Source organism: Epinephelus lanceolatus, chromosome 8 (genome assembly GCF_041903045.1).
Source record: "Epinephelus lanceolatus isolate andai-2023 chromosome 8, ASM4190304v1, whole genome shotgun sequence".
In the NCBI taxonomy this organism is placed as follows: Eukaryota; Metazoa; Chordata; class Actinopteri; order Perciformes; family Serranidae; genus Epinephelus; species Epinephelus lanceolatus.
In genome coordinates this window covers 24,284,247-24,307,119 of record NC_135741.1, presented here as the reverse complement: position 1 = coordinate 24,307,119, position 22,873 = coordinate 24,284,247, and the positions used below count along the sequence as shown (strand labels likewise).

Here is a 22,873-nt window from a genome sequence, read left to right as displayed (position 1 = left end):
GTGTTACAGTGTATCAGTGTTATGATACACTGCTGGTCAGCTGGATGGCAATTGTGGCAGTATGACACGCAGACGGGCAGCGTCAGTTCATATTTTGAAGGGCAGTACCTGGGTAAAGGTTCTGCCAATATGTCTACCCTGCAAGGCAGAAAATTAGGCACCTCGGATCAATTCGCCAATCCAGCTCTGTGTGTCTAAACACTCGCAGCTTGTCTGCAAAACAGCCCAACATTCGCCAAAAATCTGGCAGGGTAAAAGGGGCTGATGTAATATACAGTAAGAAGCTGGAAAGGGCAGGGGGGAGAGATGGTGGATGGGTCCAACAAACCCCAGACTATGACCTGGGAGCCCAGTGTTTGCTCCCCATATGAACAAACACATTCTCACTCCGACCTCGTCACATATTGATCTTTGGTTTCCACATTCACATATGACGACATTCTGGGACACTGTGTCAAGTTCTTCCTGTTACATGCATTGTCTTCTTTCAAAATACACTTCAGTTTTCACAGGAAATTTAACGTTTACATACAGTCTCTTTCAAAATAAACACACTACGTCGGTTTAACACTGCAAAATGACGTTTTTTTTCTTCAGCGACAAACACACAGAGGGTTTAGGCAGCAAAAGCAGGTGATTAGGTTTAGAAAACAAGAACAGGGTTTGGCTTTATAATCTCACAGGACGCAATCACCACTCTCTCAGGGGAAAGTCGTGGTTTGTTGGACCCATCCACCATCAATCCCGCCTGACTCGGACATTTGCCGCCTTAACTTTAGTCCGTTAAACTATAATGGCAACTGGCCATGTATCATGCCAACGTCAAAGGACGCCTTTTTTCGTTGGTTTCTGACGCCACAAGTTACTGCTCAAGTGCCAGATTTCGACGACTTCAAAGTGACACTGGGCTCGTATGAATATAGATCCAAACCATGATGTTTATTGCTAAACTTAACTATGTGCCTCTGTTGATGTCCCACTGTTGGTTGTGGGATCCCGAAACACCAACAGCAGGTGCAGAGAGGAACCTAGCGTGTAATATGTAGATGTGAAAGGTCGCTGATAAAGCAGCAATATATAGCATAATGATTTGGGGTGAGAATGTGTTGGTCACCCATCAGCAGCAGTGTTCCTTCATTTGAAATCATCTTAGCTCGAGGCTGAGCTGTGTCTTTTTTATTTTTGTCTTGTCTCATACTGGTCTACCTATAGCCACCATGGTCTACCTGCTGTGCATAAGCCAACCGTGAACATGCTGCTGACCTGTCAGCACCTACACAGCTGCCCACAGCTCTGAGGGGGGGCCATAAGAAGTGAGAGCTTTCATTGTGCAGTGTCCAGGTAATGAATGACATGCAAATGCAATACACTAGAGGGTGCATGTCATATTGTTCAGCAGTGCGTAAGGCATGTGGTTACCTGTGATGTATGGCAGGACGTCCATCTGACCCTGCAGCACATCCGACCCAATATGCATTCGCCTTTCGGGTTGGACAAGAAGCTTCCCCTGTCATGGCACGTTGTGGATAAACAGCCCCTGGCACTCTTTCCATGTGCTCTCTGTTAGTCCAAAAACAGGGTCGCTTTGATTACCAACTGGGATTTAAAAAACACTCATCAATAATGTAAAAATGCAATTAATGACTTCCCCCACCTCTGTCAGATCTCCCAACCCGAACCCCTGCACTGTTGCAGCCCCCACGCTACTACATACAGGAACAGGACAAATATAGAAATGGGAAGTCATTATTAAAACATAGCAGTGTTAACCTTTTGTGAAATGCACTGTTTGGATTCATGCCTGGTGCTTTGTTGTTGGTGACATACCCTCTTCTATCAGGCCTCAGGCTCCAGAGGCCACCAGCCATTGATATCTGCAGTAGTTCCCCATGCCTGTTTTACAGCTATGATCTCAAACTTTGCTTTGCTGAAATATTCATGCTTCTTTGCATTCTGAACGTGTGTGCAAACACAAGCACAAGAGTAATTGCTTGTGTAATTGCAATAAAAAATGATAGGTTTTGGTAGGAGCATTAAATTTGAGTTGTTTCCAGTTGTTAATGATGTAGGGAAAATACTTTTTTCATGACACACAGAAACATCTTTTCAGGATTTAGATGAATACTAAATGTCATTCTCCAGCCTGTGTTTATGATACAGTACCTTCGTACAATGCCAGAGCAGCTAAATCATGTTGTGCTGCTCGGAGGTAAATGTATTTCAAAGAAGTGTCACACACTCAACAACAAAACAGACATGTCATCTCATCACTTGTCAGAGCTGTTTAGCGGAGAATTTAGCAGCCATGAAAACGATTTCAAGTGACCCTCTGAATCTCGTGTTACTCATTGTGTCAGTGCTGGTATGATGATGATGATGATGATGATGATGATGATGATGATGATGCGTCAGTCCAAACATCACATCTACATTTTAGTCATAAGTGACAACTCAGCCTGTCTATCTGTCCTGATAATATTCACTTGTTGATTTGTGTCCTTAGCTCACAATGATGTTTTATTTTGTAAGTAATAAAATTATTATAAAAACACACCACATACTGAGTCATGCTCTTCAATGTTGTCTCAAACACATTTTAATTTTCATTTTAATTCATTTCAATTCAGATAGCATTGTGACAAACGAGCCTGTTATTCCATTAACTAACCAAAACCTGCCCAGATGTTGATGACAAATGTTTCATTTCACATTATCTGTATGAACGGGTATTGACCAGTCCACTTCAAACACACACAGCCTATCTAGTCACATACATCACCGTCATCTATAGCGACATGCAGAGGCAGCTGCTGTCTATATAATTGCTTCCTAAAAAGATCAGTATCTTGACAGTGACCACGTTGACTGGTCAATGGAGCGGAAGGCACCTAAAGGAGCATGTGAGGATGATGTCAACTACAGGGGAGCCAGGGGAAGCTTGGCTCCTCTTCATAAGACATGAGCTCCCCTGAAAACATGCTTTGTAAATCAGATTGAAAATTTGCTATTTTTGTCATGGACCTCTATTTTTCTGTATCCTCATCATCATGGATCATGCGTAAAATTATTAGTGTATAATTCATGTATGAGGGTGATTGACTTTAAAGATACTGGCATGCAGGTTATTCTTGCCATCACCATCAAAGCATCTTGGAGCAATGTCATAAACCTGACTCACTTTAACTCTAAGATCAGAAAAGAGAACTTTCTTATTGTTCCACTCAGTGTGCGCACTAAATCACCAGAATCCCACTTTAGATTTAAAACATGTGAAATCGTCTCCCCCAATAAAAACATGAAAGTGGCAGCGGAGTTTAACTTTGACAAAATTAAAGACATTTCCAACATGAATTGATCCAGGAAAAGGCACAAATTGATGCATTAAAATTCACCAGAATGCAGAAAATTAATCTTTTGATGCTCTAATTTCCTGGGGGAGGACTCCAAAATCCCACTTTAATGTGTCCAGCCCAATTTGAAATGAAACCTACACCCTTGTTCAGCATACAGATAGATGTAAAAAGAAAAAAAGGGAAGCTTAAAGATGCAGTGCTCATACATTTGTGGCTTTATAGGCTGGTTTGCTATTTGACCCTATCTTATTTGTGTCGATAAACTACAGCATACAGTGACAAAGAGGTGGATAAATCAGACTGCTGTTCTTTGAACATACAAGTTGAGGTATTAAGTCAAACAATATCATTAGTTGTCATTATTGTCATGTCTCTTTGTTCCCCTCTTTGCCAAAGCCCTCTGCCTTTGGAGCCTAATGTTTAAGAAAATTCCGAAATATGTTTATAGATGGGCTGGGGACCACGAACCTTTGTCCTCGTGACGTTGCCCAGTCGTTTTTTATGGTGTGTGCGTGCGTTTGGTGAGGAGGCAACAGCTCTCAGCAGCATCATGACCATCAATGAGTATTCTACGTAGCCTTCAGCACAACGTGATATAAGCCCTGATACTCCACCTACGCTCCAGTTGCTGATTGGCGTTACGTAGGTATCCAGCTATCATTTATTAGCCCAAAGCGTGGACGCCTCATTTATACTGACCGGATCTCAGTGCAGGATCTATCCGTTCCCACTTTCCTCTGCACCAGGGCGCACGCAGCTGACTCTCTTACCAAACTATCTGCTCGACAGAAAACAGGTAAAGAAAAAATACTTTTTCAAAAATACTTAAGGTAAAATGTTAGATTTATTCTAGTTTCAACAGTTTTCTTTTTCTGTCATGACGAAGTGGATTTAAGGGTTTTATCATGACTTTTTGGAGAGGAAACACAAGGGGACTGCGTGACATAATTGTCATGTTTTTTCCTATATTGGCTGAATACATAAAGAGAATCAAAAGACTCATTTACTACTTACATTAGAAATGCGTTTCATGAACTATCTTTAGCAACCGCGCGCTTTTACGCACCAATTACGCAGTGAGCTGTGCGCAACAGGTACAACTGGGTCCTGATGTTCAGCGATATTTTTGCCTGTATGGTTAAAACAGAATAACTGTACATTTTCTCACACAGGTACTGCTTAGAAAATGAGGAGAGGTTTGCTGCTGGTGACTCTGTTCCTCATCATGAAACTTCGATGCAGCCAGTCCAGATGCGAGGAGCCCGCATCGCGCAGATCATCATCAGATGTAGGTTTTTCTGGCGCGTAATGACAGAGTTGATTTTCACAGCATCTATTAACATAAACTGATTATTTATTTGTGTGTTAATTTATGTGTTTATTTTCGCTTCTCATAATTGCAGCAGACCACAGGCTTGGATAACCTCAAGCGGAACATTCTGAAGAGGTATAGCGATTTGGATTATGACAGCTTTGTGGGTCTGATGGGAAGAAGAAATGCCGGTGAGTCTCCCACTGACTACATTTAGAAGTTTATAATAGTAATTATAATAAAACAAACTACAATTAACGGGAACAATTAACATACAATGGAAAAATAAAAATAAGATTAAAAATGCAATTGACTTTGTCTTGTAAATGCTCTATCTTTTTGGACTTAGTAATTTATGATCACCAAAGCTTTGTTTTCTTTTTTCTTTTCCATTTTTTTTTATCAGATGCAAATGAAGTAGAGTCGCCACAAAAAAGTAAGAGCTCTGTGATTTAGTGATGATATGAAATGCTTGCTTACTTTAAATGACCTAAAATCATAAAACATAAGACTGAATGGATCTCATTCTTCTTTTTAGGGGAAATGCATGACATTTTTGTTGGTCTAATGGGAAGGAGAAACTCAGAGTCTGGTGAGTGTGGTAATTTACAAACATCAAGTGTCCATAGTAGCCCTTTCGGCTTTTGTGGGCATTCAGATTCAAGGTTTACCCTGGTATTCATCGTGCAGAGAAAATGTCTTCATGGGGCTATATTATGTCTGCTCTCACAGATAATGGTCCCTGGAGGAGAGAGTATCCAGAAAGGAGAGGCATTTTTCTCAACAAGTGCAGGCTGAGGTGAGTGCCTCTTCTTTTTCACTGAGTATAAGGAAAACCTCCACTACTTGGAAAAATAAAGTTAACACTTAACCTGGCTACTAAAGAATGAAACCACAAGTGTTCAGGTCTTAAAAGCACTGCTCACTCATATTACATTTTTTTTTATATATTTCCACTACATGATTTTCATTACTAAAAGGTGACGCTCCAGTTGGCCTGGTTTTTGCCGTGTTGTTTCACATAATGCATGAGTGCAGGCATAATACTTACATACAAATGTGATGTGTTTTGTTGCAGGTTTCTTCAGGGGCTGTAGACATTCATACCAAAGCAACTCTCTCATCTGGTTATACTGACAGAAGATCACAGCGAACACACACAGTGAACTACATGTCTGATGGAAACGACTACATGGCGTGATTCACACTGTAAACCTGCCAGCTGGCTTAATGAAAGTGACCATAAACTACACAGATTGTATTTTGTTTTTCACTGACAAACCTGATTAGTAGTGACAGCCGATACATTCTGTTTGTTGATCATCTTATTCTCTTTTCTTCAAACGTTCAAAATAAACATAATTTTTTATACATCATCTACTCATTTCAAATGTCGGTGCATTTTCCTGCAGCTGTTCATGAGTGATTCATCAAGCTTGACGGTGACGTTTAATCACACCTGCTACAATGTTTATTTTTGAGTTATATAAAATCACTTGACAGGAGGGATTCATTGTAGTTTTGTACAATACTGTGTTCATCAGAAGCAACAGGGCTCTCAGAAAGAACTACAGGTGGTTTCAAGTGCGCACTTCTACATTAGAGCATCGCACATCACTCAAAAGTAAAAATAAGAGACATTTTTCAAAGCACAGTTGTTGCATTTCTCTTTTTAAAAAAAGTATGTCTCACTGCTTGCTGTGGATTTAGAGTCTGCTCTATTTAACCGCAGAGGGTTTAAAAGGAAATCAAAAAGGAAATATGCAAACAGTCACAAAGGGAAAAAAAAACAATGAACTTTTAATTTCAACTAATTAAATTTATTAATTTCAAATGTTGAAAACCAGAACATCAGATTTAACACCCGAGAAGCAAAGAGGCCATGAAGAAAAGGGGCTCAGTTTTGACACACACACACACACTGACATTTGTTGCTGCTTTCCATTTCAAGAAAAATAAAACAATGAATTAAAAATGATAAAATCTATTGGCTCAGACCAGGTGCTGGTAAAATACATCAAAATAAAATTCTATGTGCCTCCTCCTGCTTCTCTTCAAACACACATCTGTGACTGTGTAACATCATAAATTCACACATTAAAATGCTGGTTATGTCAAACACAATTAAACCAAAAGTTTACCTTGGTTGAAAATAGCGAAGCCATACAGAGCTGCCACTGAATCATTCTCGAACTCTCACTGTGAGTGCTGACAGTGTCAAACTGGCTGGAAAATATCATGATCGGATCAAGTAAGACCTGTCAGAAGAAAACACTAGCTGACATGATGTGCAGGGCAATAGGTTACACCTCTCTGGCACAATCATGTACAATCAACCCCAACTGAAACACAGAGTCAGCGGTGCCTGCCTTGAGTGACTGCCGTCCTGTTCTCAGTGATGAGAGAGCTCACATTCGCCACTTTCACTGGCTCAGTCTTTGCTTTAGTTTGGTTTCCACCACCAGAGATTGCTGGAGATGAGCGATTCCTTCCGTCTGTCACCTCCTGGACTCGTTTAGGTCCCACCGTCACAGCTGTCTTTGCCAGTGGGCCGAGGCTCAGACCCGGGCGTAAGGGGGGCTGGTAGCGCGGCCTGTAGCCGTACGCTCTCAGGTGATAAGTGTAGTACTCCAGTGTGTACATCAGCTCTGCTTCGACATAATGGAAAGATACTGCTAGATCAGAGCAGCACTGTGGACCCTGAGGAATAACACACGTGCAAACACACAGAAAAACACATGTGAGCACACAGGATGGCACACAGACACACACACATGTAAAGATACAAGTTTAAAACAAGATCTGATTGCCACATATGCTACATGGTGCAGTTTGGCAATAATAATCATGAGACATTTAGACATCCGAGACATCCGACAAACTGCAATCAGATTTCACTGATTTTACTGACATTACTTTCCAGCACAAAAAGAAATTAAGCAATAATACACTACAAAGAAGCTGCCTGTAAAGTGAACAGTCCCACTGACAACTTCAAACCAATGTAACCCGAGGGAGAGATTCAAGAACATTGTTGTAAGTAAATATGGTCTCCATTTTATGAAGTGCTAACAATTCCACTGGCATGAGAAGTCTAACAATTCCCTAAATTGTTGCAATTACTATGCAAATCCATGTAAAAAATAATGATAATTATTATTATCTATTCTATGTAGCACCTCTCACATGACTGCATTTGCCATTAGCATTGGTTTAATGAATAAGACTGAGATCATTCTAGAAATCAAAAACAAAACCAATAATATATTAGTTCACTCAGCTTTAAGCCTGCAGCACACCTGACTAAATATGGCTAAATACAGTGTAATTTTCCAAAAACATTTGGGCACTGAGGTTTTTAGCAAATGTTATGCAAACAACAATTTGTTGGGAACTATTTTCAGCCAAGGGATGATACACGCGACAGTAGCAGGACCAAATATGTAAGTTTAAAGTGGCGACGTTCACCCTGATGAAGGCTGTTACCCAGTGAAACAGTGTGACTCATTTTTAAGTTCTTTGTTTTTGTGACACAAAGTTATTGCTTTGGTCTTTTTGATTTTGATCACAATGAGAGGAATATATAACATCAGCAGCCTTATGGTAAATGGACCGCTTTTATACAGCTCCTTTCTCGTCTTCCCACACACATTTATGCATTGGTGGCCAAGGCTGCCGTGCAAGGTGCCGCTGGCTAATCATTCACACACAATAATACACAGACGGTACATTTTCAGTATTTTGCCCGTGGACACACAAGGAGCTGGGGATCGAACCACTGATCTGCCAATTAGTGGACGACCTGCTCTACCTCCTGAACCACCACAGCCTTCAAGTCCTTATAAACTGTCACATGCTGACATTGCTAAAAACACAAATTTCCATTTGTACAGTCTGATAAAAAAACTAATTACTTTAGTATCAAAAAACAATTTGTTTTCTTGTTTCTCTTTCACAGACAGAACACAAAGACGCTCCATACACTGACAGTCAGTATGTGACAGGATCAGTAATGAACCTGTCTCATTTTAATTGCAAAGTACAATAAATTAGTTGCATAATCTGCAACAAATTGACCAATTTTCCCTTTGTTGACAGGACATTGTCTCTGCTGCAATCATCTACTTTAAAACATACTCATTTCTGTTTCAATTCACTCACTCTCTTCGACTATGTGAGATAATCACATATTAATTTATTTGGTTATTATCCCTGTGATGAGTCGGGTATACAAACACCTACATCTTGTTTAAGTCTTCAAAAGCTAAATAAGCAGTGAATTGCACAATATTCATTTTCAGTTAGTGAATAGGGCCCTGCTGTACATTTCAAAATAAAAGAATAATTTGTCTCACTTGTGCAGATGTACACTAATTATATTAAAGGATTTTCAACTAAAAGGTTCACCCCCCCTGTAGCATGTCTGGCTAACCTGACTTGTACCTTTCTAATGAGGCTAATCCACTCCACAGGATGTCTGTCTTATCACGGAGCTATTTGTGAACCACCTTGTGCTTTAAAGAAGTATTTCACTGCTGGGGAGATGGTCTTTTGTTCATAAAACTGGGCTGTGTATGCAGTAGAAAGATGCGAATAATGTTGACATTGGTGCTACACGAGGTAGAAAACCTACAACAGAAAAAAGTGCACTAAAATATGGTTCTGAACACATTTTAGGCAAGAAATAGGCAATACAGTAGCATAATCTCAGTTTATATTTGATCAGCATTGCTTAGTTTTACAGTTTGATCTTAGTTTGGACAGCATTTGAGAGAGAGGGGGAGGTGGCTCTCTCAAATGGCTTCTGTACTCTTTGTGTCCTTGGAGGCAGGCATATGAAAATGCTGTAAGGTAAAGTAAAATCTGGTTTGAACAACGGGCCTAGAGCCAGAAAATTTGAACTGAGAGGTGAGCAGGGAGATCTGGGCGCTATGAGATGGAGGGAAGTTTGTCGCAGCTCACTGACACATACTTCCCACATTGTTACAATACAACACCATAAGAAATATGGGGAAAGACAGTGGTATGAGATGCAACAAAAGTTCCCTCGCACTAGTCATGCTGCGGCTATGTGGTATGCATCTTAACCATTAAGCTGCTTTCACACTGCGGTGTGGTAACCGCCCTGACAACCGCCAACCTGCAAGGGAGATTCTTCAAGGAGCAAAGTATTTTTTAAATTGGCTGCTGCCACTTCAGTCCCTGGCTGTGATGACAGGCAGGTGCCTTGGTCAATGCTGGAAGGTGTCACTGAAATACATATTTGGGCAATTTACCAGTCATCTGTCGTTTGGTGGAAAGGTTAACCCAGGTGCTATTTTTCTTCTGGTTGTCCTCATAAATTGCTGGCACTGTAACTCTGGGTATTCAGACACCAACATCATCAGCTCCTCCATTTTGTTTTCTTTCTGCTATCATGACACCCGCTATTTGGTCAGCCAAAGCCACAGCAACCGGCAGAAGTTCAACACGGTGAACTCAGCATGGCAGAGCAAAATCTGTGCATGTGCATGTGGGCAGCAGCCGCTTCATACCCCTACTGCTGTGTTGGAAACAGCCTCCCCTCTGCTGCCTTCTCCTCATTGAAATAACTCGAGGTGACAAGTTACTGCGTCGCAGTGTGAAAGCAGCTTTACTCCCCTGAGCGCCTCATTCTAAAGCATTTGAAGCAAAGGTATGATATTATTTGTTTGCTTTTACCATCTCTATCAACTCATACTGTAGTGCCATCTCACAGCACTATAGCTCACAAATAAAACACAAGTGAAAAGACTTGCCTCAACAATGGGGTAGTAACAATAGCTCCAGTACCAGAAGCTCTTGGAGAACTTGCCAGTCAGATGGTGCTCTGGCACAAACGGGTGGAATGTTTCTCGCTGCAAAGTGTCCCTGGAGTCCCCCGCCAGAACGCCCATCTTCTCCAAACACTGCCCCAGCGCTAGGTCCTCCACAGGTGTGGTGTGTGAACACACTTTGGTCCGAAAACCTTCCACAAACCTCTTGAGGGCCTCTCTGCTCAGCACATAGCCTGCCCCTCCACTCATGTAGCCTTGCTTGGTGTAAGGCTTGAAGCGTTTGCCGAAGTAGATGGGCTCTTCGGGGGTGTGGTTGGAGAGAATCCAACGCAGGTTGTCCACCACTACAAAGGTGTCATCGTCTGCTTTAAGGAACCAATCTGCTTCACTCGCATGGTGCTCGTAAACATAATGGAAGGCTCGAATGGTCTTCCAGTAGAGCTGGTCACGGCCCTCCTTGGTGCCCAGGCCCACAGCGGGGAAGTCTGGGTCCTCCTCAGAGCTCATGAACACCACCATGTTGCAATGGCGACTCCAGGTAGCCCTGACATGGCGGGCCCTGCTCTGCAGGTTATACGGCGCTGTCATCACCCAACAGAGAACACGTACCTTCTGATACAACAGATCTGCCGCCCGGCTGTCTTCATCTGGAGGGACAAAGCAGACAGAACAATACATAATGTTAACTGGTGTGCAGGGGACCGATTGTATGTGTAGTTTTATCAGGTATGGCACACCTCACACATCAGCATGACTTCTCCATGTCCATCCAGTGTACCCCACATTCATCCTGTGTTTTTTTTCCCTTTCATTGCATTTTGAAACAGGTATGAAAGTTGAAAAAAAAAACTCTGATAACCTTGTCAAGTCAGGTCAAGTCAGAATCTTAGTTCATATTTGATCAGCGCTGCATAGTTTTATAATTTAATCTCAGTATTTCAGTCTCAATTTTTACAAACGAACAGTGCACTAAAATATGTTTCTGAAGATATCTTTGGTAAGAAAAAGGCAATACAGTAACAGAATTAGTTTTTTTTTTAATCAGCGCTGCCTAGTTTTACAGTTGGATCTCATTTTGGTTTGAGTTTGAGAGAGAAGAGGACATCTCTCTCTCTTAATCCCCTTCTATACTCTTTGTGTCCAAGGTAGCAGGCGTACAAGAATGTGGAGGTACAATCTGTATTTCAAACAACAGCCCGAGAGCCGGCAAAAATCTGCTAGATGCTGTTATCAGATTTGAGCGGTGAGATGAGCAGGGAGATCTCAACACTGGTAAGATGAAGGGAAGTTTTACCACAGTTCATTGACACATACTACCCACATTGTTTTTGATTTAAAACTGGTTGAAAACCTGCAAGTATCTCTTTAACAGTATAAGAGTAACTAAGAATGGGCAAGGATCAGTCAAGACCCCTCTCTTTTTGGCCTCCGTGTACATTTTCATCTTCTGCCAAGGCTACTTCCAAATCAATCAAAGCATCCATGCCAATAATATACACCCTATCTTCTCTGTCAGTGTCTATTAGTGTCTTTTCTCCACTTCCCCACCGCCATCATCGTGAGCATCCAGGAACTCAAATGGCTCAGTCATCGGTTGACAACAAGATTAGATGGATCTTACATCCAGCTATGATGGGTACAAGGTTTTAATTGAGAGGGAATTAGCTTAGATGTAATACAGCTTTGATCAGAAGTGTGGACTCACGACTCATGAGTGACATGACTTGGAATCGAGGCAGACACGAGTCACAGATTTGATGACTTTAGACTTGACAAAATCAGACTTGCAACTCGACTTAGACTTTAACACCAATGACTGGGGACTTCACTTGAACTTGAAAATACGTGATATTTTTCCCCCAAGCCCACAGATTAAAAAGAATATTATTTCAATTATTAATTATTTTAAAAGTCAATTAATTTCCCTTCATTTCTTGACATTTTTGAACCTATCCGACACCATCCAATCAAGTTGTGGAGGAGAACCAAGAAGAACTAACTTTGCCTTACTGAGTGCCAGTTAGAAAAATGACAAAAGATAATTTTGTTTGTATACAAAAACACACAAGACGTCACTTGGGACTTGTCAGTCTTAATTTAGGACATCACTTGAGACTTGCCTGTCTTGACTTGGGACTTGATTGCAAAGACTTGAGACAACTTGTGACTTGCAGAACAATAACTTGGTCCCACCTCTGGCTTTGATATCAAATCCCATGAGTTCAGCCAACCTGACATGCAAATGTTCCCCTAGGAATGAATATAGTATCTGTCTGTCTATCTATCTGTCTGTCTGTTTGTCTATCTAACATAGAAAGACCGTACATACAGTATATACGCTCAATAAACTCTATTTGTCACCTCATATGTATTTAATTATTTTATCTGCAGAGTCCCAGTGTGAGGGAGTGTAAAGCACCTGCATGGTGAGGGTGGAGCAGGCTGATTAGAGCACCTCCCTCCTTCCTCCAGATGGTTGTTCTCTCCGACACCGCTGTGGCTTTTCCCTGAGTCTCTGACAGCAAGGGGTAGCTCCTCTCAAACCACACCTGGCGCAGGAAGAAGTAGATGCTGCAGCCCCCCACCAAGAAGCCCAGGGAGAAGGCCCATCTGGAGCTGGAGCCCTTCATTGTGAGACTGTCTCCAGCACCGTGATGTCCCAGTTACAGCATGTCTACATGGGAACACAACAACACAACAGGATCGATATGATGGACTGACAAACCCGAAATGTGTCTCTTAATGTAGCATTAATATTATTTTACAAATCATCGAGTCAGAAAAGACAATAAACTCTAATGGTGCTGCCACAATGAGACATGTTTTTCATGTGTGCATAAAGAATGAAAAGACTTGATGTGGTTCGACTTCACTCAAATGATATTGGATGCACTTTTTAAACCCAGACTTCAACATGTTTCAAGCATTGCCCCCTGGAGCCTAATCTCGCCCTCTCATATTCAGACAGACATGTTGCCTTTAAACAAACTAAAGTGCATTATTGAAATACATTTGGACAGGAAAATCTAAAACAACAGACAACTGTGTCACCAAGATGGAAAGTGTCTCAACTGAAGAGTGTTAGAGTCAATACATGGACACTGAGCTAGTGACTGATTCTATTAATGTGAATATGAATTTCTGTTCCCAGCCTAAATTACTTTGACTTGACTTACTGTAAATCAGAAAGTGTCCTCCAGTAAAATGGTGTTCTAACAGTGATTTACCACATTAATGAATATCTGCAATTTTTGTAGCTTCCTCTAAGTGCTGGTTGACTGGTCGCTACCTAAATATGAAGTCCCAACCTCATCTGCACGCTGTACTAAGTAATATCCCGAACACACCAAATAAAGGAAGAAATAAGAAAACACATAGGTTCATTTCAACGTTGAGGAGGACCATATGAAACAGGGGTTGGAAAATTTTGAGCATCAAACACCTGGGGTCTCATTTATAAAACAATGCGTAGGATCCATACTATAAATGTACATATGAGACACTTGGAGGGAAATTTGTAGTGACGCACAGTTGACAACTAATTCCAATATCTGTATAACAAGATATTTCTGGACCCCACAAGTAACAGCTAAAGGGGCTCCTCCAATTCAGACAAGTGTTGGAGAAAATGTGGCCCACAAACTGGAAACCACATTCATATTTTTGGTCCAAAGGATGTGTTAGATGGCCTGAGAGCAGTGTTTCAACAAAATATTCCCAGAGATCCAAGGGTGACTCTCCTCGGAGCAATCCCTGAAGGGTTTAAGGGGAGAGCAAAAATGAATCTATTACAAATCATCTTGGGGGCTGCAATTAAATATATCACAATTAAATAATTGAATTCTAAAACTCCAATGTACAACATCTGGATTAAAAAAATATGGGGACTGTATGAGATGGAACAAATCACATGTGCACTGAGGTTGCAAAGAGCAAAATTTGTAATGAGGTGGAGTCCTGTGATGAGTTTGTTAATGCAGTAAGGGAACTCTAACATCAATATCCTCCTTTTTCTCTTTACTCGTGAGTGCACATGTAGTCAAACAGGTATGTTTGTATGTACACACACACACACATTTATTTATTTAGCATTATTATTGGTATCTTATTTCTTTCTGTTTTCTTGCAAGTTTGAATCTGATGTGCATCTTATCGCACTTGAACACTTCACTGGACTTGTCTTAAACCTGAATAGATGTTACAGCAGCTTAAAACTTTGTACAATGGTCAAAGTAATATGTACAGTGTGAGCTATGTAACAACTGTATTGCTTGTATAGAATGCTGATGAAAAAAAAGAGCTTTAAAAAATGTATGTATGAACAAAACGCAGAAATGGTGTAAATATTCAACAATTTCGACAGTCAGGCTTCCACCTCACCATCTGCATTGCCCAACTTCTTGTCACAAAAATGTTTGTAAGTGTGGGTCAAAGTTTCTCCCAGCAATTCTGGTTTTATAGATCACAAACTTTGCATGTGAAGTGGCGTATGCCTCTTTCAGGCCTTGCTTTGTGCTTAGGCAATGTTTATAAAGGAGACCCCTGATTTTCTCCATCCTGGTTAAATTGCACGCACCATTTTGTGCCTTTTCTGCACCAATCCAAGATGTAAAAGCCTTTCATTTTGTCAGAATAAAAGTCCTCTGCTTCTTTTGTGTTTTTTATTTGCAGGGGGCAAATGCACATGTTCTAAATATTAGGGGGGATGTGTCCTCTGCACCCCCTAAAATCTACACCTATAGGCAGATGGCACACTTGATTAAGAGGGATTAGGCCTACTTTTTAATGAGTCAATATATTTTTTTAATAAAGTCCTTCATAGTGTACCTTGAAATATATTTAAACTAAGCCATATTATAACACGTGACCACACTTTATTTTAGTTTAGCACGAGGACTTAAGATAAGTCCTTTGTGGACATGGACTTCACACTTGACACTGTGTCAGTGTGTCACTGCCTCATCTCATCTAACTGTTGCCTCACGATGAGGTTAAAGACCCCAACCCTGAGACATATATTAACGATTAACATAACAACAGATGTTTTTGACAGAAATATACTCTACATAGTTTATGCTTCCCTTCATTATCCTGACGATAAATAAAAAAAAGGCGACAATCCAGTCGCCCTAGTCAAGCCATAACATCCATTTATACCAGAGACACATGACTGAGTGTGCTGCGACAGCGAATTAAGGCCATGTGCAACACAGACCTTTGTCTATACAGCTGGTGCCAATACACACACACACACACGCAGCTGTCCGCCTGCAAAATTATGGTGAAGATCTACACTCGTATGTGTGTGTCATTTACCTTTGCTGGGACATCAGTCATTTGTGGGCACGATATGCTTGCACCTCGGTTTAGAAGCGAAATATTTCCTGTTTCTGAAAAACCCGCACAAACGCGTTAAACCTGTCAGTCATGTCGTTACATGCTGGTCACACTGATCCGCTGTGTTGTTGCCGATTGAAGTCGTCCCGATTTTACGTCAGCAAATGACATGATTAGTGAGAGGAAAGCCACTGTACTGCTTTACATTACTCGGCATCACGGGCTAAGCTCTGGAAACGCGGGCTCTCATTGGCTGGCTGCCGGTGACGTAATACGGAAGTAGCCATTCACCTCTTTTAATCTAATGCATTAACGGCAGTTAACTGATAGTTTGATTTATACTAGTAGTTGTTATTATTATTATAAAAAAATATGTGATTTAAACATGCTGAGAGACAGAGCTAAAGAAAGAGAGGAAATGCTGTTGCTTTGTTAATCTTGGCCACTAGATGTCACCCTAACAACGCCTACAAAATTTATATCTGCACCTGTACACCTTCACATGCACTTGCAACAGCCAGGAACAAGGACACCAACGCTGGACACATAAAAGGAGAACATAGACAGCACTATTATGTAAAATAATAATAATAATAATAATAATAATAATAATAATAATAAATCTATAAATATTATATAAATATAGGCTATATAAAAAGCATTAAAGACCAACTATAAAAATAAAAAAATAAAAAATGTCTAAATACTAGTCAGGTGTTCTTTATGTTGCAAAGCATATAATTAGTGCCAATAGATAAATAGGCCTAGTGAATGATGTACTGTATGAAGTGGATGATAATGTGCAATACCTGCATGTGTACATGTTTACACAGTATGCAGGATTTATATTGAAAGTGGCAGAAGCTGCCTACAATAACATTACAATTTATAACAGTCTATAATGGGTCTACATGTGTGTTGTTACAGGGTGATGACGGCGGCAGAGTATGACTGATTTAACTGTTCATCATCAACTGTTTCTGTGTCTGGTTCGGTCTGGTTGTTCTGGGGGACAGTGTGTTGTAGTGCCTACCAGAGGGGAAAAATAGAAACAGGTTATGACCAGGGTGTAAAGGGTCTGCTGTGATGTTATGTGCTTATTTCCTGACCTTAGGGGGTGTATGCCAGTCAGACACCATATAAACTATAACACAAGCACTAAACACATGCATCAATCTAAATCAGGATCAGCTTTACTGGCCCAGTAGCCTATGTGTACATACACACACACAAGGAATTTGACTCAGGTTTTAAACTGCTATTGATGCACAGATCCAAGAACAATTTACAGCAAGATACAATAGAAATAGCTAAATAAGCTAAAAACAAAGCTGAACAAGGATGAAAAAACAAACATAGAACTATTATGTACATAAAAGTATGCTATAAATAGGTGTATATATAAATATAGGTTATACATAAAACAACAACAACATATATCTGTATATAAGTTGTGTGTCTGTGAACTGTAAACACATACAAATAGTGCAAAGGAATGATATATTGAATGGATAGATGGTGAATGGCTGATGTAAATATCTCTTTATGGTACACATTATGATGCCAGTTTCTGAAAAAATGTTTGTAATTTTTCTGTAATAAAATAGACTATGTAAACATAATTTAAAGAAACTTTCAAAATATATATATATTTTTTTGTATAACCTTAAAGCAACACCATATCATAAAGGTAAGAAAAAGAGGGTTACTGTTCAAAATCTAAATTTTAAATTTAAATAAAATTTCATCCAGTACCCCTAGAAAATATTCTAAAATTTTTAAGTTTCAAATTCATGCCATTTGAAAGTGAAAAACATAAATAAAATCATAACTTTGTTTGTCTGAACAGCAACTTTGTACCATTGTGGAACAACCCATGAATGCATGTAAGAGAGTAAGCATGTTTCAGCAAACATTACACAAATCCAACTATCCAACTATCATAGTTACATTTCAGTGTTCGATTATTTGTTTTACACATAAGTGGCTGGGGGTGGCACTGTGGTGCAGTGGCCAGCATTGTAACCTCACAGCAAGAGGGTTCCTGGTTCAATCCCAGGAGGGAGCCCCACTGTGCGGAGCCTGCATGTTCTCCTCATGTCAGCGTGTTTTTTTTTCCAGGCACTCCTGCTTCCTCCCACAGTCCAAAGACATGCAGGCTTAATTGGTGACTCCTAATTGGCCGTAGGTGTGAATGTGAGTGTGAATGGTTGTTTGTCTCTATGTGTCAGCCCTGTGATAGTCTGGTGACCTGTCCAGGATGTACCCTGCCTCTCGCCCAGTGTCAGTTGGGATAGAGTCCAGCCCCTCGTGACCCTCAAGAGGATAAGCTGTTACAAAAATGGATGAATAACTGACTGGGTTCTTTTAGTTTACTGGTGTGTATCTTTCCTGACATACTGTATGTCACCACCATTTGCTCTGTTTCTGCTGGGTTGCGAGCAGCATGTTGTCTTCCAAACTACTAAATTCTGATTAATATTCACTGGCACCTACTGGGAGAGTTAATTTTACCCTCTTCATCTTTGAAGAGTCATGGAATAATATTGCATTATTCTGTAAATGGAAGAAAAACGTCTGTAAAATACAAGCATACTGTGTTTGCTCTACAGAGAGGATGTGCAAAGTGCACAATTATAATAAACTATACAGTGCAATAGTCTGAACTTTATTGCGACTAACATTATAAACATGTCTAGGTTATTTTGTAGAGATAAAAAAGAAAATTCCAACCATTAATTATGCATTTGAACAGTATATAAACCTAAATACACAATACCCAAAATGTTCAGTGTTGCTTCAAAACAACATTTGCATTTTAACAATTTTCTATAACTTAATTATGAAATAAAGTGCATTAGACAGTTAGAATTTACTGTACCCATCTATTATTGTGAATACAATTTCTCCAGATTGTAAAAATCTGTTTTCAGGCATTTTTGGATGTTTACATAGAGTACACACAGCAGGCAGGATTTATATTTACCAATCAATCAATCTGGCACACAAACACAGTCAAGACAACAGAGTCAACTAAAGACAGGATTCATGTTTATTGAGTCCATAATAAAACACAGACTGAGCTGGAAAATAACCAGCAAAATAAAACAATAATAAAACACAGACAGATTCCAAATGGCTCATCTCAACGCTAACATGAAGATGAATTCATTTATAACAACCATTTCATTGTATATTGTATATATTTTAGATTGTCTACTTTAATATTTTATCTTATTTTATTTTATTTTAATGTCTACTTTAATATTTTATTTTATTTATTTCATTGTCTATTTTAGTATTTATTTATATCTTCATCTTTATCTCTTGTTTCCATTCATGCTGTATTTCTATTTCTACTTTGCATGGAGCATTGGAACAAAAAACAATTTCCCCCCGGGGATTAATAAAGTATTCTGAATCTGATTCTGAATCTGAATCTGAACTACTGGCACAAAATGAAAGAGCTCAGCGTTAAGTAGTGGAACTGACCGACATGGTTCTGATAGGAGAGATGTAGTCAGATTTTCAGGAAGCCACATGGACAGGATGGGCAGGCACACACACAGTTTGTGGCCAACTGCAGAGTCAAAAAGAGCAAGATACAGGCCAAAATCAACAACAGGAAGACTGCATCCGTTTAATCACCCAAAGCAACAGAAGAGAGAATTTCCCATCCAAAGGGACTGTCTCTTGATTTAAACACTGATACAGAAACTGCATTATTGTTCTGAAAGCTGCACTGGTAAAAGTGAAAAAAAATCTTTTGAAAGTGTGGTTGAATCCTGACTGCAACTGAAGTTTCACAATGTTGTACAGTAACTACACTGCCTTAGAGGAGAGTATCAATGCAAGCTGTCTCTTAAATGCAACCCTCTTGATTTTGTCATAACAGCCACAACTGCAGTATAAAAACTAAAGTGAAAGTGGATTTTGTAACAAACCCACACTAATTTGCAGGACGCCTGTGTGTTTGGCCTAATCATTGTGTGATTATGAAATCTTTCAATTTTTTTCAAAAGATCACCTCCTGACATGTTTTCAGACATAAGAAGATACTTTGATTGGAATAATATGTTGTGTCTGATTTGATTTTGCTTTATTTGGTGAGGACTGCAGATTGCAACCTGAAACTTCTCCCATGTCCCAAGTGTGAACTCTAGTTAGGATTCCTTCAGTGTTCATTATTCAGGAAGTTGTACCGGGAGCCAAATTATTCACAGAGGTCTCTTTTTTTGTTTCATTGTCTGTAATCGCTTATCCTTTTAGGGGTCACAGGTGTGCTGGAGCCTGTCCCAGCTGACACTGGACGAGAGGCAGGGTACATCCTGGACAGGTCCCCAGACTATCACATGGCTGACACATAGAGACAGACAACCATTCACACTCACATTCACTAAAAATGCTCCATGGTGCCTCTACGGGCAATTCTACAGTCACCTCTTAACCTAACTTGCATGTCTTTGGATTGTGGGAGGAAGCAGGAGTACCCGGAGAAAACCCATGCTGACATGGGGAGAACATGCATCTCTGCAAACCCCCCACCCTAGGTTTGAACCAGCAACCCTCTTGCTGTGAGGCGACAATACTGACCACTGTACCACCACAGTAAAAACCCCCTGTAGGAGCAGTCTATTACTTGCAGCTACTGATATATTTAACCCGGCCTGACCTGGTTGACGCGCCTGCCTCAGCTGATGCCACAGCTTCCTTGGTTGTGTTGTGTTCAGAGACTGAACTGCAGGGTCCATTTGCAAAACAATTATTGCATTTATTCATACCAGCATGCAATAAGGTGAATAAATGTCCATTTGTTCATTTGTCCGCCAAAACCGAACACACAACTTTCAGCATGTCGAACACTGTTCCACGCCACAGCGGTCAAAAAACCATTTGCCCTTCTGGGGTCAAACACCTGACAGCTACAATGTCCTTCCTACCTTGATACACTAAGCCCAAAATACCAATAGAGCGCCACCCAGTGGTGGTAAAAACAATTAATGTCTGCTGAGTGAAAAGACATATTTGGCTCTTACACACCTAATTATAGGGTGACCATATTTTGATTTCCAAAAAAGAGGACACTTGCCCCAGTCACGATAGCCTACTTAAATGATACTCGCAGTTTACTCAAAGATGCCTTATAATTTTAATATATTTAAAGTTTATATGTATGGATAGAAAATTCAGTTATATTACAAAATAATATCTCTCAAAGACAGAAATTTAGATAGGCTTCTCAGAGGTTACTCAACTTGCTTTTATTATGCCTAAAATAATAATCTTTTTACAAGTTTCAATTGTACAAAAATAAATATAAATGTAAAATAAATGAAATGAAATAATGATGGAAATAATGTCTCTTCTGTATTAGAAAAATCAACTTAATAAATATAGCCGCGAGCGGCAATCTGCGGGTTCTAACCTGTTCTGCCCCAAACCAGCCACCGTGACCCTCACCACTCACCGTGACCCTCATCTGCCGTAGTGCAAGACGTTCCCCACTCTGTCCCTGAAAGCTCCAAGCAATACATACTCTTTCCAAGTCACACATTTCTTGAAATCGGGTTTTCAGCTAGCCTACATGCTAATAACATTTGTGGTATACTTTCACATAGAGACTCCATTTGAACATCAAAATATAAATTGAAATTTTACCTATTGATGCGTATTTCAAAGTTTCAATAGGTATTTTAATATTTAAGCAATCACTGTTCCATGATCATGATAATTTTGGGAGAAATCTGGAGATAATAATGGATGTGTATGGGAGAGGCTGTAAAATATTCTGTAAGGCTAAAGACACAGATGTGAGTGTACTATTATGATTTTACCTAAATGAAGGTAAGTGAAAGTTCAGACAGGAAGATCATCTCTTTACGTAAGTATACCTCAAAGCCACTTCTCTGTTTTCCCACTATCCTCTTGCTCCACCCTTCTTCACATATTTCAACAAGTCACAGTCTGCCAGCCTCTCCCTGTTCTCTACCAATCCGTCATTAGCTGTCAAATTTCTCTCTCTGCTGTCATCCAGCTGTCATTTCAGCAAAACTCCCAGCCCACCTCCACCCCTGCACCACCTCCATCAAGATACAGACCATCTTAATCTGGATCTTCAACCGAGAAGTTCCCTCATCCGGTGACCTCAAGATTCCCTACCTTCCCCAGTGTCTAGGCCGAGGGGTGGGGGTAACTTCTTCAGTTGCAAGTTTCTCATCCACAGATCAGTTTACTCAGCTGGTCTCCTCCCCATGGTCTAAGTGGCAAATTATCAAACCATTCTAAATATATTCATGTGACCTCAAAAGTCACATAACTATAGCAACATGTGCACATGCAGGCTTTTTTATTCAAACATGACATAATAGCTTCATTTGCATGAAGTGGTATTATGTGGTAGTGAGGGTCCGTGTACCTTTTGATAGTTTGATATTTTGTTTTCAAAATGAAACGGATTTACGGAAATATGGCCGTTTTCCCGTTATTCCGTTTTGAGACACAAAACGAAATAACGCAAGTGCTTCCGTTTTCCCGTTTTCTCTTTCAAAACCAAATTACGGAAAAACCAAATTGAAACGAGACCCAGATGCATTAGCTAGGTACAAATAGGATAGGCCCAGTACTCTATGTCATTGTTTTCTCTCTGCTCAATTCCTACAACATTGCTTTTTGTGTTTATCTTTCTTAACCCCACCTGAACAACCACTAGTCTATAAAAATGTTATGTAATGTTTTATGTTTCCAAATCAAATGAAATCAAAATGATAGTAGGCCTATTTACCATATTGTTCAACCAGGTGAAGTTCCAAAAACATAGGCTAATCTGTGGCATTTTACTAAATCTAAAATAGGCCTACATGTGCCGCCCTCTTCAAGGGTAAAAAATGTCCTGACATCATGTTTGTTTCACTTATGTTGTAGGATGGGAAGTCATCAAATATTAGCAAAACTCACAGAGTGAGAGAGACCTGCAATGTCTGTTTGTCAGTCTGTCAGACTGTCCTGGCCATAATAGTATTAAACTTAAAATCTGCACCATATCATTAATGATTAACAAGACTGAGTAACTACATTGG

The 22,873-nt window shown here is 40.0% G+C and overlaps 2 protein-coding genes across 2 annotated transcripts; one reads left to right on the top strand and one right to left on the bottom strand.

The window, feature by feature from the left end:
• The first annotated feature begins 3,981 nt into the window (after positions 1 to 3,981).
• Positions 3,982 to 6,041, top strand: tac3a (tachykinin precursor 3a). Its single transcript, XM_033629879.2, has 7 exons — positions 3,982 to 4,149; positions 4,526 to 4,641; positions 4,757 to 4,856; positions 5,072 to 5,101; positions 5,204 to 5,257; positions 5,398 to 5,464; positions 5,744 to 6,041. Exons 2-7 carry the CDS (start codon positions 4,540 to 4,542, stop codon positions 5,760 to 5,762), a joined length of 372 nt encoding a protein of 123 aa, XP_033485770.1. The 5' UTR covers positions 3,982 to 4,149; positions 4,526 to 4,539; the 3' UTR covers positions 5,763 to 6,041.
• Positions 6,042 to 6,469: 428 nt separating this feature from the next.
• On the bottom strand, positions 6,470 to 16,033 carry c1galt1la (core 1 synthase, glycoprotein-N-acetylgalactosamine 3-beta-galactosyltransferase 1, like a). Its single transcript, XM_033628112.2, has 4 exons — positions 15,777 to 16,033; positions 12,880 to 13,134; positions 10,443 to 11,107; positions 6,470 to 7,365 (listed from the first exon to the last, which is right to left on the bottom strand). Exons 2-4 carry the CDS (start codon positions 13,088 to 13,090, stop codon positions 7,021 to 7,023), a joined length of 1,221 nt encoding a protein of 406 aa, XP_033484003.2. The 5' UTR covers positions 13,091 to 13,134; positions 15,777 to 16,033; the 3' UTR covers positions 6,470 to 7,020.
• Positions 16,034 to 22,873: the final 6,840 nt, after the last annotated feature.

What these genes read in the sequence shown, in the direction of transcription:
- c1galt1la (XM_033628112.2), bottom strand. Translation starts at nt 13,090, where the DNA reads ATGAAGGGCTCCAGCTCCAGATGGGCCTTCTCCCTGGGCTTCTTGGTG. An exon ending in GCTCCACCCTCACCATGCAG is followed by an intron (nt 11,108 to 12,879) that starts GTGCTTTACACT and finishes TTGTCCCTCCAG; the next exon opens with ATGAAGACAGCCGGGCGGCA. An exon ending in GTTACTACCCCATTGTTGAG is followed by an intron (nt 7,366 to 10,442) that starts GCAAGTCTTTTC and finishes GTTATTCCTCAG; the next exon opens with GGTCCACAGTGCTGCTCTGA.
- tac3a (XM_033629879.2), top strand. Translation starts at nt 4,540, where the DNA reads ATGAGGAGAGGTTTGCTGCTGGTGACTCTGTTCCTCATCATGAAACTT. An exon ending in GATGGGAAGAAGAAATGCCG is followed by an intron (nt 4,857 to 5,071) that starts GTGAGTCTCCCA and finishes TTTTTTTATCAG; the next exon opens with ATGCAAATGAAGTAGAGTCG. An exon ending in AGTAGAGTCGCCACAAAAAA is followed by an intron (nt 5,102 to 5,203) that starts GTAAGAGCTCTG and finishes TCTTCTTTTTAG; the next exon opens with GGGAAATGCATGACATTTTT.